Consider the following 16428-nt stretch of genomic DNA (forward strand, 5'->3'; position numbering starts at 1 on the left):
GTGAGATACAAAGCTCGATTGGTCGTCAAAGGCTTTACTCAAAAGAAAGGTATTGACTTTGATGAGATTTTTTCACCAGTTGTGAAAATGAGTTCTATTCGAGTTGTGCTAGATCTAGTAGCCAACTTAAATCTTGAGTTAGAACAGCTTGATGTAAAGACCGCATTCTTGCATGGGGATCCAGGGGAAGAAATTTATATGGAACAACCAGAAGGTTTCAAGGTCAAGGGAAGAGAGGACATGGTTTGTCGCTTAAAGAAGAGCTTGTACGGGCTGACACAAGCGCCGCGACAATGGTATAAAAAGTTTGATTTTTTCATGGTGAATCAAGGATACAAAAGGACAGATGCAGATCCTTGTGTATATGTCCAGAAATTCTCTGATGGTAAATTTATCATTCTTCTCTTATATGTTGATGATATGCTAATCGTTGGACCAAATGCACATATGATTAGCAAGTTAAAGAGTGATTTGTCAAAAGCATTTGACATGAAGGATTTGGGATCGACAAGGTAAATTCTCGGAATGGAGATTATCCGAGACAGAAAGTCCTGCAGGTTATGGTTATCGCAGGAAAAATATATTGAACGAGTTCTAGAGAGGTTCAATATGAAGAATGCTAAACCAGTTAGCACTCCGCTTGCCGCTCACTTCAAGTTGAGTAAGAAATCTAACCCATCAACAGAGAAGAAAAAAGAGATATGTCAAATGTTCCATATTCTTCAGCGGTCGGAAGTTTGATGTACGCAATGGTGTGTACAAGACCAGATATCGCTCATGCAGTTGGCGTTGTGAGCCGATTTCTGTCAAATCCCTAGAAGACAAATTGGGAAGCAGTGAAGTGGATTTTTAGATACCTGAGAGGAATTTCAAAGTTATGTTTAACTTTTAGAGGTGAAAAGCCTGCACTTATTGGTTACACAGATGCAGATATGTCCGGTGATCTTGATAAAAGAAAATCTACATCAGGATAACTATTTACATTCTCAGGAGGAGCTATTTCATGGCAATCAAGATTACAAAAATGTGTTTCGTTATCAACTACCGAAGCAGAGTACGTTGCAGCAACGAAAGCAGGAAAGGCAATGCTTTGGTTAAAGCGATCCTTTCAAGAATTGGATATGCAGCAGGAAGAATAAATTGTTTATTGTGATAGTCAAAGTGCGTTAGACTTGAGCAAAAATACTATGTATCATGCACGAACGAAGCACATTGATGTAAGATATCATTGGCTTAGACTTGCCATTGAAGAGAAGTAGTTCCAATTGCGAAAAATCCACACAGACAGAAATGTTGCGGATATATTGACAAAGGTCGTTCCGAAGGAGAAGTTCGAATTGTGTGTCAAAGTAGCAGGAATGGAGAGTCCCACCATGTAGTCGGGAGAGGGAGAATTGTTGTGGGATCCCTCCAACATGTGGGACCCACACAAGTTTGAAGAAAGAAAAAAAAAGAAGCAACAAACACGTTTTGTTTTGGGCAGCCAAAGAAGACTATGAAAGAAAGAAAAAACGAAGAAGAAAAAAGGAAAATGTGTACGCACGTTTTTTTTGAAGAAAAAAATTTTTTCAACAAAGATGGCTTGAAGGCGGTGGATGTGTTGATTACGCGTCTTTCATTCTTTATTTATAGAGAATGAATTGCAGCTCACAATGTACAAAAACAAAAGAATAGAAATACATAGAGTGTATAGAATTTTGGGAAATGGTTCCTAAAATCAAATGGTTCCTAAAATTGGGAAAGAAAGAAAATATTGAGGATTATAATTTTTGGGGTGTTTTTGGGAAACACTTAGAGTACTACTATTTTTGTAATCTCTTTTGTACCTACTATTTTTAGTGGAAGAATTATTCGGAGTTTTTGTCCCGTGGACGTAGCCCATAACACAAGTTTGAAGAAAGAAAAAAAAAAAAGCAACAAACACGTTTTGTTTTGGGCAGCCAAAGAAGACTGTGAAAGAAAGAAAAAACGAAGAAGAAAAAAGGAAAATGTGTACGCACGTTTTTTTTGAAGAAAAAAATTTTTTCAACAAAGATGGCTTGAAGGCGGTGGATGTGTTGATTACGCGTCTTTCATTCTTTATTTATAGAGAATGAATTACAGCTCACAATGTACAAAAACAAAAGAATAGAAATACATAGAGTGTATAGAATTTTGGGAAATGGTTCCTAAAATTGGGAAAGAGAGAAAATATTGAGGATTATAATTTTTGGGGTGTTTTTGGGAAACACTTAGAGTACCACTATTTTTGTAATCTCTTTTGTACCTACTATTTTTAGTGGAAGAATTATTCGGAGTTTTTGTCCCGTGGACGTAGCCCATAACAGTTGAAGGGTGAACCGCGTAAATCTCGGTGTCCTTATTTTTCATTTGGCATTTACGGTAATTATTTAATTTTTACCGTAGTCATTATTTCTGGTGGATTTGATCGTCAATATCCAATACGTAATTATTAGAGTATTTTTCCGTGGGCCCACTCAGAATCAATTATAATCCCAACTCGAAGTGTATTTATTTAAAATCATTTAATTTTTTTCCTTAATGCATAACCATCGTTAAACTGAAAAAGTTACTGTACCACAATATTCATCAAGTAATCATTATAGGTCACCATTAATATTAATATCAAGAATATAAAAACATTCAATAAATTATCGTTTTAACAATACTCACTACTAATATTTTACTAAACACAATATTTATCGCGTAATTATTATCACTCATTAGCTAATGGCTATCAACAATTATTATCGGCTATCAATTGATATAAATAACTAAATCAAAAATCAATTTTAATTTACATAATGCTGGAAATTAAAAATATGAATTTTTTTAGAGCGATAATAATTAATAGAATTGCTTTTTACGATCGAGATTTTATTTTTGCTAATAATGAATAAATAGTACGCAAAACTTTTCTTACTTAACTATAAAAAAAATGGAGGATATAGTCTGATATTATTATATATAATATAAAAAGAGAAAAATAATTTATAAAAAAAAAAAGTGTAAAATTTTAGCTGGGTGTATAGCATATGCTGGCACGAGACTGCGCAGAAGAGAATCATATACTTATAAGTTATGCATTCAAAGTGTACGTCTGCATGCACTCCGCGTGAGACACGTCCATTGTCTTCCTGATTGCCTAAAAATCAGCCAATTACCACCAACTCTCCTGTGGTTTCCTCAAAACCACAGGTTGTAGTCAAATTTATGATCAAAAGCTTTGCTCGTGGTTTTCCAGTACTGCTACGCAGTCGTTTTTGGTTACTAACAACCGCCAGCGACGGCTACCAGTTGCCAAACGCGGGTTTTTAAAAAACCGGGGCGGAGCTGGGCGACACAGCCCACTTTTTTTACATCTTGACTTCACCCTTTTTATTTTCTTTCAATTCACAAATGAAATATTCTTAGGTCTCAAAATATAAATTTTTGTTTAAAAATATTAAATGTTTTGAATATTTTTTATTTAAAAAATAATAAATGAGATTTTCATAATTTTTCCTTATCAACATTATACAATAATTATTTTAACAAGTTATCTTTTGTGTTGAGATAAAAGTTAATTCCATGAAGTTACCTTTTACTTTTATTAGTATAATTTAAAAATTTATTATGTTTTTCATTATTGTGAAAAATTTTAAACAATTATATTTCGGGAAATAAACACCCGTGGGTCCTGATTGCATAAAATTTTGGTTTTCCACTTTTTTTTTTTTTATTTTTAATTGAGAAAAGGAAGGATTCTAGAATCTAATCTGCTTAACAAACTCAATTTTTAAAAATATTAATTAAATTAAAATTTTGTTAACAAGTAACCTTTTTAATAGATGATTACATTTTCAAATGTTTATATAGTTGATAAGACCATTAGGCTGAACTTAATTGGTCACACTGGTTATCTCATTTTCATTAACTTTGACATTTTTATTTTTTAATTTTTACTCAATTAGTTTATGATTGTGCATTTTAAATGTGAATTGTACAACCAATTGACTAGTTTATGTTGTTTATCACGTGTATTAGGACCCAAGTGGGAGAAGTGGCAAGGATTGCAATAGATTGCTCTACGTAATACTGTGGACGATGGTTGGCTTTGAACAAATAAACCAACAACTAGATTCAGAAAAAGGAGGAGAAATGAAGGGAAAAAAAATATTATTAGAGGCAAATTTTTAATGACCACTTGCTTAATTAGGCTTTGAGTGATAATATTCTTCTACATTTTCATGTTCCAATACCCTAAAATCAATGGCTAATTAACTTGTTGATTCATTTTCAAAAAAAAAAAAAAATGTGAGTTGTGCTTAACAACTTGCTTTTTGCCTTTTCCAACCAAAAACTATTGCAGCACCTGACATGACACACTAATGTCTACACGGTCTCTCTTTTTCTTTAGCAACTGCCGACTGTGTGGCGTCGCTGACTAAAACGTTTTAATATCTTTTGTGACTATAAGGGCGTTCATAAACGGTTTAAGTCGTCATAATCAATTGGTATCGTCATTTTGAAAAATTGACCGTTTAATTGAGAATTAAAAAGGGAAAGGGCTACACGTCAATGTAGAGACAGGTGATAAATATATATATGACTTGACAATTAATTTAAATTTGAATCTAGTCTTATAATGGTTAAAAAAAAGTGAAAGACTTCTCCAATTCTTTTTCAATCAATTTAGTGTCGTTGTATTAGGTGTAGATAAATTTTATGTTAAACAACTAAATTTTTTTATTTTTTTTATTTATTCTCCACACAAAATTCACATTCAAAACGTGTTAAGTTTAAGCATAAAAAAAAATATATATATAAAATTTGATACAAAATATTTTAACCTTTCTTGGATAATGTAATGAGTTTTGATAGTGAATGATTTCCCAAAAAAAAAAAAAAAAGATTACATTTTAAATCGAGAACCGAAATGTGAATTGAATCAAACCATATTCATAAATTGAATTAACTTTGAATCTCTTACGTGATTTTATAGGTTTGAATTTTTTTATAAATTACAATTGTAAATCTAGTTTTTATAAATATTTAAAATCCAACTGTGAATACTGATATTGACTACTATTGACTACTTCTAATTTATAGAACCCTAATTTAATCATATAATATTCAAACATTATTTAAATTTAATATTCAATTCATAGTACTTGATGATATCATGAAAAATTTACTTAGTCAGCAGTTGTTTTATAGTGGATTCTCAGTGTTTGAATATACGCTTGACACTATATTAAATATAGAGAATAAACATAAGTAATGTTAAAAAAACAATTGAATGATTTAAAATTCAGTTTTCTATTTTAGGCCATGTTTTTTTAGTAAAAAACAAAAAACTTGATGGCTACTCATACGTAATTATGTTTGCTATTTCGTTTTGGATTCTAATTAAAAATGAAAATAACCCTCATTAAATGAAAATTGTACTACTAGTTTAGAAAAAAGAAATCCGATTTCTAAAATATATTTAAGATTAATACTAGTAATTAATAATTATAATAATCTAATTATAAATAAAAAATTTTAATGAGGAAAAGAATTACTTGCGCAACATTTTTTCTTTCCAGTAGTTTCAGTCCGAGAGAAATATGGATCTTCGTACAACTACCATCCACTGAGCACCGCCATTTCCCAGAAAACTTTCTTCCAAAACCGCCCCCGGTATCTTCCCTCTCCACTCTCACTAGACCCATATATAAAACCCTTCCATTCCCTCTTTGTCACTCACAATTCACTAACAAACAAAAATTCCAATTTCACGTCAAGCCACAGAACACTTTCTCCTTTTCTGCCTCCTTCGTTAACAAAAGATTCTCTTCCTTCTCCTTTTCTATGGACACCAAGATTGGATCTCTTGACACCTGCAAGCCTACGAACGGTGACCTGTGTAGTCCACCAAACAGTACCGTTTCCACTATCCAAGGCTCTGTTTCGCCTACCTTTCACACCCCTCCTGATTCCACTCTCGGTCGCCACCTTGCTCGCCGGCTTGTGCAAATCGGTGTCAGTGATGTTTTCTCTGTTCCCGGTGACTTTAACCTTACTCTTCTTGATCATCTGATCGCTGAGCCTGGGTTGAACCTCATCGGATGTTGTAATGAGCTCAATGCAGGATATGCTGCCGACGGTTATGCTCGATCGCGTGGCGTTGGCGCGTGTGTTGTTACGTTTACTGTTGGTGGGCTTAGTGTTCTCAATGCGATTGCTGGAGCTTATAGTGAAAATTTACCGGTGATATGTATCGTTGGTGGACCTAACTCCAATGATTATGGGACTAACAGGATTCTCCATCATACTATTGGGTTGCCTGATTTTAGCCAGGAACTAAGGTGTTTCCAGACTGTTACCTGCTTCCAGGTAAATAATTCTCATATTTCTTTCTTTTTTTTTTTTTTTGTGCTTTTCTTTAATACTGGCTTTGGAGATACAATGGAGACAATATCTGTGCCGTGATTTTCTTGTTAGTTTTTGATGATTATTTATGGTTTATGTGAAATGATCTTTTTTTAACATGCAAAAAGATTTTTGTAGATGTTGTTCTGTCTCGTTCTTTATTAGTTATTGATAGGAGTTATAGGTTTTGGTTGTTTTTGATAGGCTGTGGTGAATAACTTGGAAGATGCTCATGAACAAATTGATACTGCTATATCGACTGCTTTGAAAGAAAGCAAGCCTGTTTATCTCAGTGTTAGCTGTAATTTGCCTGGGATCCCTCATCCTACTTTTAGCCGAGAGCCTGTTCCATTTTCACTCTCTCCCAGGTAGTTTTTTCGCATTCTTTATTTCTATGTAGCGGTTAGTTAGTGATAAACAAGTATCATATTGATGGTTAAATATTGAGTAATAAATAGGTTTTTCTTGTAATAGATTGAGTGATAAATTGATTTTTCTTTCTTGGTACAGATTGAGTAATAAATTGGGTTTGGAGGCTGCAGTTGAAGCAGCAGCAGAGTTCTTGAACAAGGCTGTGAAACCAGTTTTGGTGGGTGGGCCTAAATTGAGGGTTGCAAAGGCAACTGAGGCCTTTGTGGAATTAGCTGATGCTTCTGGTTATGCCCTGGCTGTTATGCCATCAGCTAAAGGGTTTGTGCCGGAGCACCATCCCCACTTCATTGGGACTTATTGGGGTGCTGTGAGCACTGCTTTCTGTGCTGAGATCGTGGAATCTGCTGATGCTTACTTGTTTGCTGGACCTATTTTTAATGACTATAGCTCTGTTGGATACTCTCTCCTTCTCAAGAAAGAGAAGGCAATCATTGTGCAGCCTGACCGTGTGGTGATTGGAAATGGACCTGCATTTGGATGTGTTCTAATGAAGGACTTTCTCAAAGCCCTTGCAAAGAAGCTCAAGCTCAATAATACTGCTTATGAGAACTACCGTAGGATTTTTGTTCCTGATGGACATCCTTTGAAGAGTGATCCTAAAGAACCATTGAGGGTTAATATTCTGTTCCAACATATACAGAATATGTTGTCTAGTGAAACTGCTGTGATTGCTGAGACTGGGGACTCATGGTTTAACTGCCAGAAGCTGAAATTGCCAAAGGGATGCGGGTAAGAAAACAAAATGTTTGTTTTTGATGTGTATAGTTATATGATTTTTGTTCATTAATTTAACCAATAATCTGAAATCAAATTTGCAGGTATGAGTTCCAAATGCAATATGGATCAATTGGATGGTCAGTCGGTGCAACTCTTGGGTATGCTCAGGCTGTGCCAGAGAAGCGTGTGATTGCTTGTATTGGTGATGGTAGCTTTCAGGTATATAACAACTCCTGAATTCTAATCTTCTAATCATGATCCACATTTTTTATTCTGATGTCTTTCGTCATATTCATTCAAAAAACACAATTGATTGCATTGCACCAATACACTTACAAAATTTTTGGATGCCTTATCTAGTATGAGTTATGATTTGAGTCTCATGACAAATTTTTTTACGTTTGTACATTACTTGCTAAATACCTAATAGGTGACTGCTCAAGATATTTCAACAATGCTGCGATGTGGACAGAGGACTATCATCTTCTTGATCAACAATGGTGGATACACCATTGAGGTTGAGATCCATGATGGCCCATACAATGTGATCAAGAACTGGAACTACACTGGCTTGATTGATGCAATCCACAATGGTGAAGGCAAATGCTGGACAACTAAGGTGAGTTTGCCAACCTGGGTAACTTTTTGCATTTTCAAAACCCCATAAATTCCTAATGGGAGTTCAAAATACAAATTTTGATCCTATTTCTGAATACTGTGATTACAGGTTCTATGTGAGGAAGAACTCATAGAAGCAATTGAGACTGCAACAGGGTCGAAGAAAGATTGCTTGTGCTTCATTGAAGTCGTTGTTCACAAGGATGATACTAGCAAAGAACTCTTGGAGTGGGGCTCCAGGGTCTCCGCTGCCAATAGCCGACCACCAAACCCTCAGTAGACTTGAAAATGTGATTGATTGATTCATGATGATTTTTAGTTCCAAAAGTTGATAGTCTATCCTTCATCCTTTTAATCTCTAAGTACAAGAGTTGAGCTTATGATCTTAAATCAGTTAAGCGAATTCTGGAATGTTTTGCTGATGTCTGTGTATATTCAAATTTCAATTTGATGTTCTATATTTTTAATCCTTGTGCTTCTATTTTTCCTTGCTTTCTGTTTATGGATAAAAAGTCTCGAAACATGAATGAAAGACGAAAGACGGATAACGCGCATTATTATAATACCCTGATTTGACATTTGACAATGAAATTTATCGGAAAAACTCCAATAGCCTCTTCTTTGGCTGGTTCTGCCTCTGTCCTTGGATATATGGAGCGGTGGAATTTGTTATCGGAAAAATTCCAATAGCCTCACTGCACAAGTGTCTTTTCGGTTGCATTCGGAGAATGCTACACCAACATTTTAGGTTGCAATTTGTTTCTTAAAAAGTGGGTGCTGCAAGGCATGTTCCTTTCAATCCCTTGGCCCGTTTCTTATAAACATAATATGATAAATATCTTGCTGGATTTTGGCTGTATAGAGTTCCATTCCAGCAAAAGTTTTTGACTAAGATTGGAATTTGTTAATTTTGGAATTTAGCGATGAGGTATTGGATGTCCCCATAATCATAATACATTCAATTGATACATATTTTCTAATTTTATTTACTATCCCTTTTTATCTAGTTTTCAGGCTTCAGATGTTCAAATCCATGAACCAAATTACTGAAATTAGATCCTCAACTGTAGGAAGTTTATTTTGTAATTTCGTTTTATTATTTAACAAAATAAAAACATGAAATTTGAATTAGTTAAAAAACAATACAGCATTGAAAAACTCTAGTTTAATTAGGCTGAAACCTTTTTACCTAAATTTATAATATTTTCAACTTTTACTTTAATTTATTAGACAGTTTAATTTATAAAATTATATGTATATTCAATTTGTAAAATTAAATCAATTAAATACTTATTAAATTATTGAAAATTATAAAATCAAATTAATATTTTATATTATAAAAATGAAAAACACCTAACAATAATAGACTATTACTGTTAGTGAAAAAATATTATCAAATTTTGCAAAAATGTACTAGATAAGCCATTAAACAAATTTAGATTATCACAATATTGAAATTGTGAAATTTAGAGTTAGACTTTATGTGTTATTAACTGGGGACAATGTTAAATTAGGATTAGACGTCCCATAATCTCCATTCACCTCAAACTCCATCTAACGTAACCGTGTCCATAGGTTCTACTTTTCCGATTAGTGGGGAACAGAAAACTCTAGAAAAAATAGCCTTTTTAGGTCATATAACTCCAGGGAAAAAACATTCATGCACCCAACATAAAGAAATGTAAATGTTGATAGCCTCCTCTAAAGTCTAACAGGCTAAAATATCCAAAATAATTTGAAATTCCTCCCCATTTTAATTACCCTAAATTGTAACTTTGTTGTTGAAAAATGGATCGCAGTTTGAGTTAAACGCAAGCATATGCAACGGACTAAAAAAAGAAAGGCCATGCTTTTCTTCTCAGCTTTTTCTCTTGCATCCAAACACAACAAATCCAAAAATCATACACCATGGCTAATATATTAATTTAACAACCATAAACAGAACATATCCATAAAATTTGATAATTTGAAATTTTATTTACTCCTCTTAAATTCTGCAAAATTTTTGAAATTCATTTATAAATCTAACTTTTGGTGTTTAAGAAGAAAAAAAAAATTTGAATTTTACAGACATTAATTATATGAAATTGAATATAATTAAATCTAGTTCTATTAAACTAGCTTAAATTTTTAAATGCTTTTTATAAAGCCAAACAATCCGAATTTTTATAACAAATCCTCTAACGTAATTATATATTTCCATATATTGTATTATTACTGTATTTGTTTTATTTATTTATTATTAATAATAAAACATCATTATATTATTAATGAAAAAAAAGTATATTGAAGGAAAATAAAATTAAAATACACATTGGGTTAATTTTAATTGGTATAAGTGGGTTAAGCTAAGTTTAACCCATGTTAAGATCCTCAAATTGCAATTAAAGATCAAAATTGGGATGAAATTGACAAAAGATTCAAAATAGAGTGCAATTGAGAAGCTCGTAAAGTTCAAGATATTATGATACATTAGGTGAATTTAGGGTATACATGTCAAAAAGAAAATAAGATACAATTTAGTAGATAGCAAAATTCAGGGCTCGCATAAAATTGGGAAAGTATCTAATGCAGCTCATGCTCAAAAAGCCAAATTGTGAAGAAGTAAACTCTAGATGTGTTGAGACAAAGTACGGACTTCTCTACACTGCCTTCTTTGAGCTAGAAAATAAAACAACTGTTATATACAGCAAAATTTTGACAAAGAATGGTTCACGGTGACGTAGTATCACTCCTTGCAATCTTGATTAAGCACTAGACGGCAGTTTTCAAGTAGAATGGGAGGAAAGGGGGCTCGGCAGTTCTTAATATGTGATTTCAGCCTTGGTATGTTAGGGTGTGCACTTCTACATCGGTGGCAGCGCAACTCCGTTGACAAATAGCTGTCATCATCTTTTAGTGTTGCTTTCCCATGATTCCTAATTTCTTCAATCACATCAACTGAATCTCTAAAAAAAGCGGTAGTAAAAGAGTTCCAGTGTTTCTTGTTCTTAAGATTGTCTGAATTGAAATCCTGGCTAATAACATGCAAGTGAAGCTGTCGCATGGAAGGGGCCTACAGAAGAGACGATCCAAAATACTAATTAGAATATCCCCTTTCCTGCATTCAGTGGTCAGAGAAGTTTTTTGGCAGAAAATAAGCAAAAAAAAGGGGAAAGATAGGTGAATAAGTTGAAAGGCTGTGGCTGTTGTGGTTGATATTAAATAATATATAAAATTGGTGAAGATTCACAAACACAATTATGTGCAAGTAATAAAATGCAACAAAAGTCTCCCCAGCATAACAGGTCCCTAAAGATGTCATATATTACTCCCACTTAACTATTGTCACAGCTGGAACTAAGAGAAGCAATTTCCAACACCAAATTTTCAATCTAGCACTAGGAGAAGCAGCTGAGTTCAGTACTTCAGTTAATTAATGGAGATATAGAAAGGAAAATGAATAAAATTGGCTAACAGCTGAGTGAGACTGCATACCGAGTGATATCCAAGGCGAAAGATCATTGACAAGTCTTCACACAAGAATTTTTCAGCCCATTTCAATCCCACAGCATGCATTGTTGTTAACAATTGAAGGTGTTCTTGATTCACATCAGCTAGTCTATCAAGACCTTCATATCGTGCCACAACCAGGAGATGCTTTTTTGCCTGTAAAGGCTTCAACTTAGTCAAAGAAAGACAGTGATGAACCCAAAAGAGGAGACATTTACCTTGGGGTAAAGATCATTCAATACAACAGCATCATCTGATATCTCTAGCAATTCACCTTTATGCCTCTCAGGATGCATGGCAATGTGATAAAGAGCTTGAGCCCATGAACTCCAGCTCTTTGCAGGGCTTTCATCAATCTTACTGTTGTCTCCGCATGCATTTCCATGTGTAGAGCCAGAACAAGTACTCTCAACTCCAATCCCATTATGAGATTCCTTGCACTTTTTGCTTCTCTCAGATACACAATCACCATCTCTCTTAATCTTTTGATCACCATTTGTCAAACGATTCCCAAGGACAACATGAGAGGTATCTTGCAAAGATTGCTCTGAAACAAGGTTTTCGCTACTTCTAGTCATTAAATTTGGTAGTTCCCTCAAAATAGATACAAAACCATCAAAAAGTGATGTGTAAGCATCACGGAGAATTTTGCAGCCTTTAGTATAGTCACCATTAAGACAATTAGGTCTACGTGGATTCATATTTGGGCCAAGAACATGTATGACATGGGATACCCCTTCTCTGCTATACAACGGAGAATTTGAAGGAAGGGGTACAACCACAGCATGTCCAGGCATGAGAGATGATGCTCGTTCCTTGGTTGCCATCTCTAGGGCTGGACCTGCAGCACTGAAAATTGCAGCATTTACACCTCCACCACCAGGTTTCAGTCGCCTGCATAATCAATTACATAATCAGAATACCAATCGTCCAGGGAAGGATTGAAAAAGCACAGACAGAACTCACCATTGCAATATGAAAGTTTATGAAAATTGCATCAACACATTTATGTTGTCCCAAAGTTGGAAGTTGGAACAACCAAACCAGTAGGTTATTAATGCTTCAATAACACACCTTATAAACATGGTTCAGAATGTACAAATTTTTAAACTGTAATTTCATTAAATGACATTTATGAGTCGCCAGAAAACTAAATTTAGATAGACTCATTGAAATACCCATTCCGATGCAGATCCCACAGATATATCAGAATGACGAGTTTAAAGGAAAATGTATGGATTCCAATGCAGTTTCCTGATTGAATATTTTAAGCCTCTGTGCTGGCTTCTTATTGAATGCTTTCACTTTGTATAATAAATCTTTTACTAATAATAATAATAATAATAATAATAATAAGGTACAAAGCAACTATACAACTAACAAAATCATAGAGTTTACCAATTGGCAGCATTAGCTATTACATTGCAGCGTAAACCTCCTTGTGAATAAAGCTGTGTTATATCTCCAACAAATGTGAAGAACTTCTTCATGTCAATGTTCCTTTGTATAGCTTTAGTCCTAACCAAAGATAAAATCTTTGATCCATGACTCAAATCCACAAGAACAAGCCTGGCATTTCCAGGCTTGTTCAGAAATTCTTCAACTTTTTCAACAATGATATTAGATGCCTTCTCATTGTTGAACTGAAAATCTGCTGTTGAAATAGATGGAAATGCAAGAGTGGGAATGCTGTCAGGGGAAACATCATCTCCAATGGAGCCTTTAGGCTGGTTTTCACTTCCTTTTACCTCCTTACAAGCTGTAGACGATGATGACGACACATTATCTAGCCCCCTGCAGGAAGGATTCTTTTCCTCACCAATTTGAGGACACACAGCATCTTGAGTGCTACCTGAATTTGATACAGAATTGGATGGAGCATCTACTTTCTTTAAGAACTTCATAATACCGAGTTGGACCTTAGCATCTGATTTCTTCTGACCAAAAGAACCATTTGGAAGGGTGTCCGATGGACCAAGCGCGGTATAAGTGTTAATTGCAGCTTGAACATCACTCTCACTCTGGCAAAACATGATTCGGGAGAAACCTTCAGAAAGCTTAGGCAATTCTTTCTTTTGAAGCATTTTATTGACAACAGCAGCAGCCTTTCCACCTTGTAAATTTCCTTCATGTGCAGTACGCTTCACAGAACGGGATATACAAAGCTGAGCAGGAAGATCAAGCACCACAGCATGCACATCTATTTCAGAACCACCAAGCTTCACAAAGTCTGCACGCTGTTCTTTGTCAAGATTGCATCTGTCAATAAACACACTTTTACCCTCTTTGAGCGCACTGGCTGCACTCTTTAGGCACTGAGGCTTAGTTCCAGATTTACCATTATTAATAGTATCCTGCAAGCCAAAGTAAAACTCCATGATACACAAAAGTAAGTTGCAATATCATGGCCTAAATACAACAATCATCATAGAAAAACCCAATATAAAATACAATTAATTTGTACTTCCAGCATAAAAATATCAGAAAGTGATAAATGCAGGAAATTTTCCTTTAGGATGTGATTTCCAATCAAAAAACCATTAACCATATTGCAATTCTTCAGGGGAAGTGGCGAGTCCATGATCAGAAGACAATAACGAAAATCAATGAGCATATAGTTTCTGCCATTTGTTATCTCAGTCACATTTACATTTCAATTTTAGGTTATAAGAAGTCGTAATTCCTCCAATTCTCACTTATGAACTTGAAGGCCACAAGGCATTGCAACAAACAGGTCCATTATATTGAAATACAGAGAGTGAGAGAGAGAGACCTGACAGATACGAGCCCAGAGACGAGAAGAGGCTCGTATAACGTGGTCGCAGAAAGTGGACTTTCCACTGCCCGGTGCACCCACCAATATGACCACGATTGGCTTTCCCTTCTCTGCTGCACCTGTTTGTTTACCAAAGACACCCCCAAAAAAAAACCCCATGATATTAAGAATGAGGCAAAATTGGAAACCCTAAGACAGAGATTGGATTTAATTATACGAAAGTGAATACCTTGAGGTTTTGAAGTGTCGTCAAAATCCATGTCCATTCTTTCTATTCACCGCCAGTATTGCGTTAGTGACCTGTAAGGGAGGCAGCCTATTTAAGTCTCGTTTTTTGGCTCTTTGTAACATGAGAAGGGGGAAAAGAGACGGTTACTCTTGAGAGCAAATGAAGTTAAACCCTTGCGGTTAGCTCCACCAGTGCGTTTGCTCCCATGAGTGTTTTGCAAAACAGTGAACAAATCGAACCAGTTAGAGGATCGGCTCCATAAAAGTCCATTCGAATTCATTCAATAATCTTATCAAACTGCCCATCTGAAACTCTAATATTTTGAGACCAATTTAATAAAAAATAATTCAAGATTAAGAGCTCAAAATTTTTTATTCACGTTTGATTTGTTTAATTTTCAAGCGAGCTTAATTTATTTATTCAAGAACTTATTATATTAATTAAAATCATAGGTTTTGATATTATTTTTTTTCTGTCTAATAATAATAATTTTTATCTCTATATTACCTGTTATAACTATTTTGTATATTAAAATTTATTTTATAATTTTGATTCTTGTATTTGGAATCACGATAATTAATTTGTATTTCATAATAAATTTTATAAGATAAAAAATTACTTTTATAATATTACTCTATTAATTTTTTTTAAGTTGTTCACAATCTTCCCAAACAAATATATGAATAATCGGTTTTGTTCATGAAAAGTAGTCGAATTTCAATTTATATTTAAACTTAATTTATTTTGTTAATGGATAGGTTTCTATCAAACTTTTATTTAATTAAATTGAAGCGAATTTCTAGCAGCTTGGATTGTTCTACATTTCTGTATTTTGATATTTAGTTCTAATATTTACTAAATTTTTATATTTAGCGTTAGCATTTAAGAAATTTTCTCATTTAATAGCGTTGAATTTATAATATTTTTATTCTAAGGAGTAAATTTTGAACATTTTGATTTCATTAATTGAGCGTAACATCGCCTAAGAAAAAATTAATTAATTTTCATAAAAAAGCAAACTGTCATTAGGATATTTCTTATAAGCTTTATTCAAAAGCAATTTCGTGAGATTCTTCTTTTATTATTTTCAATTGGAAAAATAGAAAGCAAATCCTAGTTATAACAAGGAACATTTAGATTCTTGAATTGTAGATGGAGGTAATTTTTGAAATTTCACAAATTTGCATATAAAATTACACAATTAAATATCTATTAGTATTAAAAATTATCAACTAGGATTGCTTTAATTAATTATTAAATATACTAACAAATTATTTTGTAGTAGCAAATCGATTAAGTGAAGAGGATAAAATAATCAAACGGGTTATAAACGGGTTAGATTGGGAATGAGTTCAATGTAAATCTATGGGTCAAATAAATGATAATAATCAAAATATTTTTAAACAAAATACAACTCTTTAAGAGGATAAAAAAATTAAATATACTTAAAACTTAATTATACAATAATTTTCACAAACTACAGATATATTCCAACAGTAAAATTAAAAATACTTAGTAACATAATTATATAATATGTTTTAAAGTACAATATACTCCAACACCAAATGTAATACTTATTAAATATGTAAATAATTTAGTATTTATATTCAAAATTGCAAATAAAATCAAATTAACTAAATAATGCATAATTTATTTATGGGTTAGATCGGGTTTGTGAGTTTATCTAGAGAATCTGTGACTCAATCCAATCCGTGAATTATAAAGATTACCCACCCAATCCAACCCATTATATCTTCAAACTCGCTGG

General features: G+C 33.6%; 2 protein-coding genes across 3 annotated transcripts; one reads left to right on the forward strand and one right to left on the reverse strand.

Annotated features, from left to right (window-relative positions):
• Positions 1-5578: 5578 nt before the first annotated feature.
• Positions 5579-8630, forward strand: LOC149498506 (pyruvate decarboxylase 2). Its single transcript, XM_089717757.1, has 6 exons — positions 5579-6360; positions 6601-6764; positions 6907-7557; positions 7647-7764; positions 7976-8164; positions 8273-8630. The coding sequence occupies exons 1-6, from the start codon at positions 5836-5838 to the stop codon at positions 8441-8443; spliced, it is 1818 nt and encodes a 605-aa protein (XP_089573883.1). The 5' UTR covers positions 5579-5835; the 3' UTR covers positions 8444-8630.
• Positions 8631-10599: 1969 nt separating this feature from the next.
• Positions 10600-14893, reverse strand: APTX (APRATAXIN-like protein). Of its 2 annotated transcripts, XM_089718215.1 has the most exons (6): positions 14661-14890; positions 14429-14550; positions 13054-14009; positions 11874-12549; positions 11641-11811; positions 10600-11218 (listed from the first exon to the last, which is right to left on the reverse strand). In XM_089718215.1, exons 1-6 carry the CDS (start codon positions 14695-14697, stop codon positions 10892-10894), a joined length of 2289 nt encoding a protein of 762 aa, XP_089574341.1. In that variant the 5' UTR covers positions 14698-14890; the 3' UTR covers positions 10600-10891. The 2 variants fall into 2 exon arrangements, with proteins under 2 accessions (XP_089574341.1, XP_089574342.1); XM_089718216.1 differs by lacking the exon at positions 10600-11218 and having other exon boundaries at positions 11930-12549; positions 14661-14893.
• Between the last annotated feature and the right edge of the window lie 1535 nt (positions 14894-16428).

The sequence above is a fragment of the Jatropha curcas genome, chromosome 2 (genome assembly GCF_041381405.1).
Source record: "Jatropha curcas cultivar XTBG-Jc1 chromosome 2, XTBG_Jcur_1.0, whole genome shotgun sequence".
NCBI classification, from domain to species: Eukaryota; Viridiplantae; Streptophyta; class Magnoliopsida; order Malpighiales; family Euphorbiaceae; genus Jatropha; species Jatropha curcas.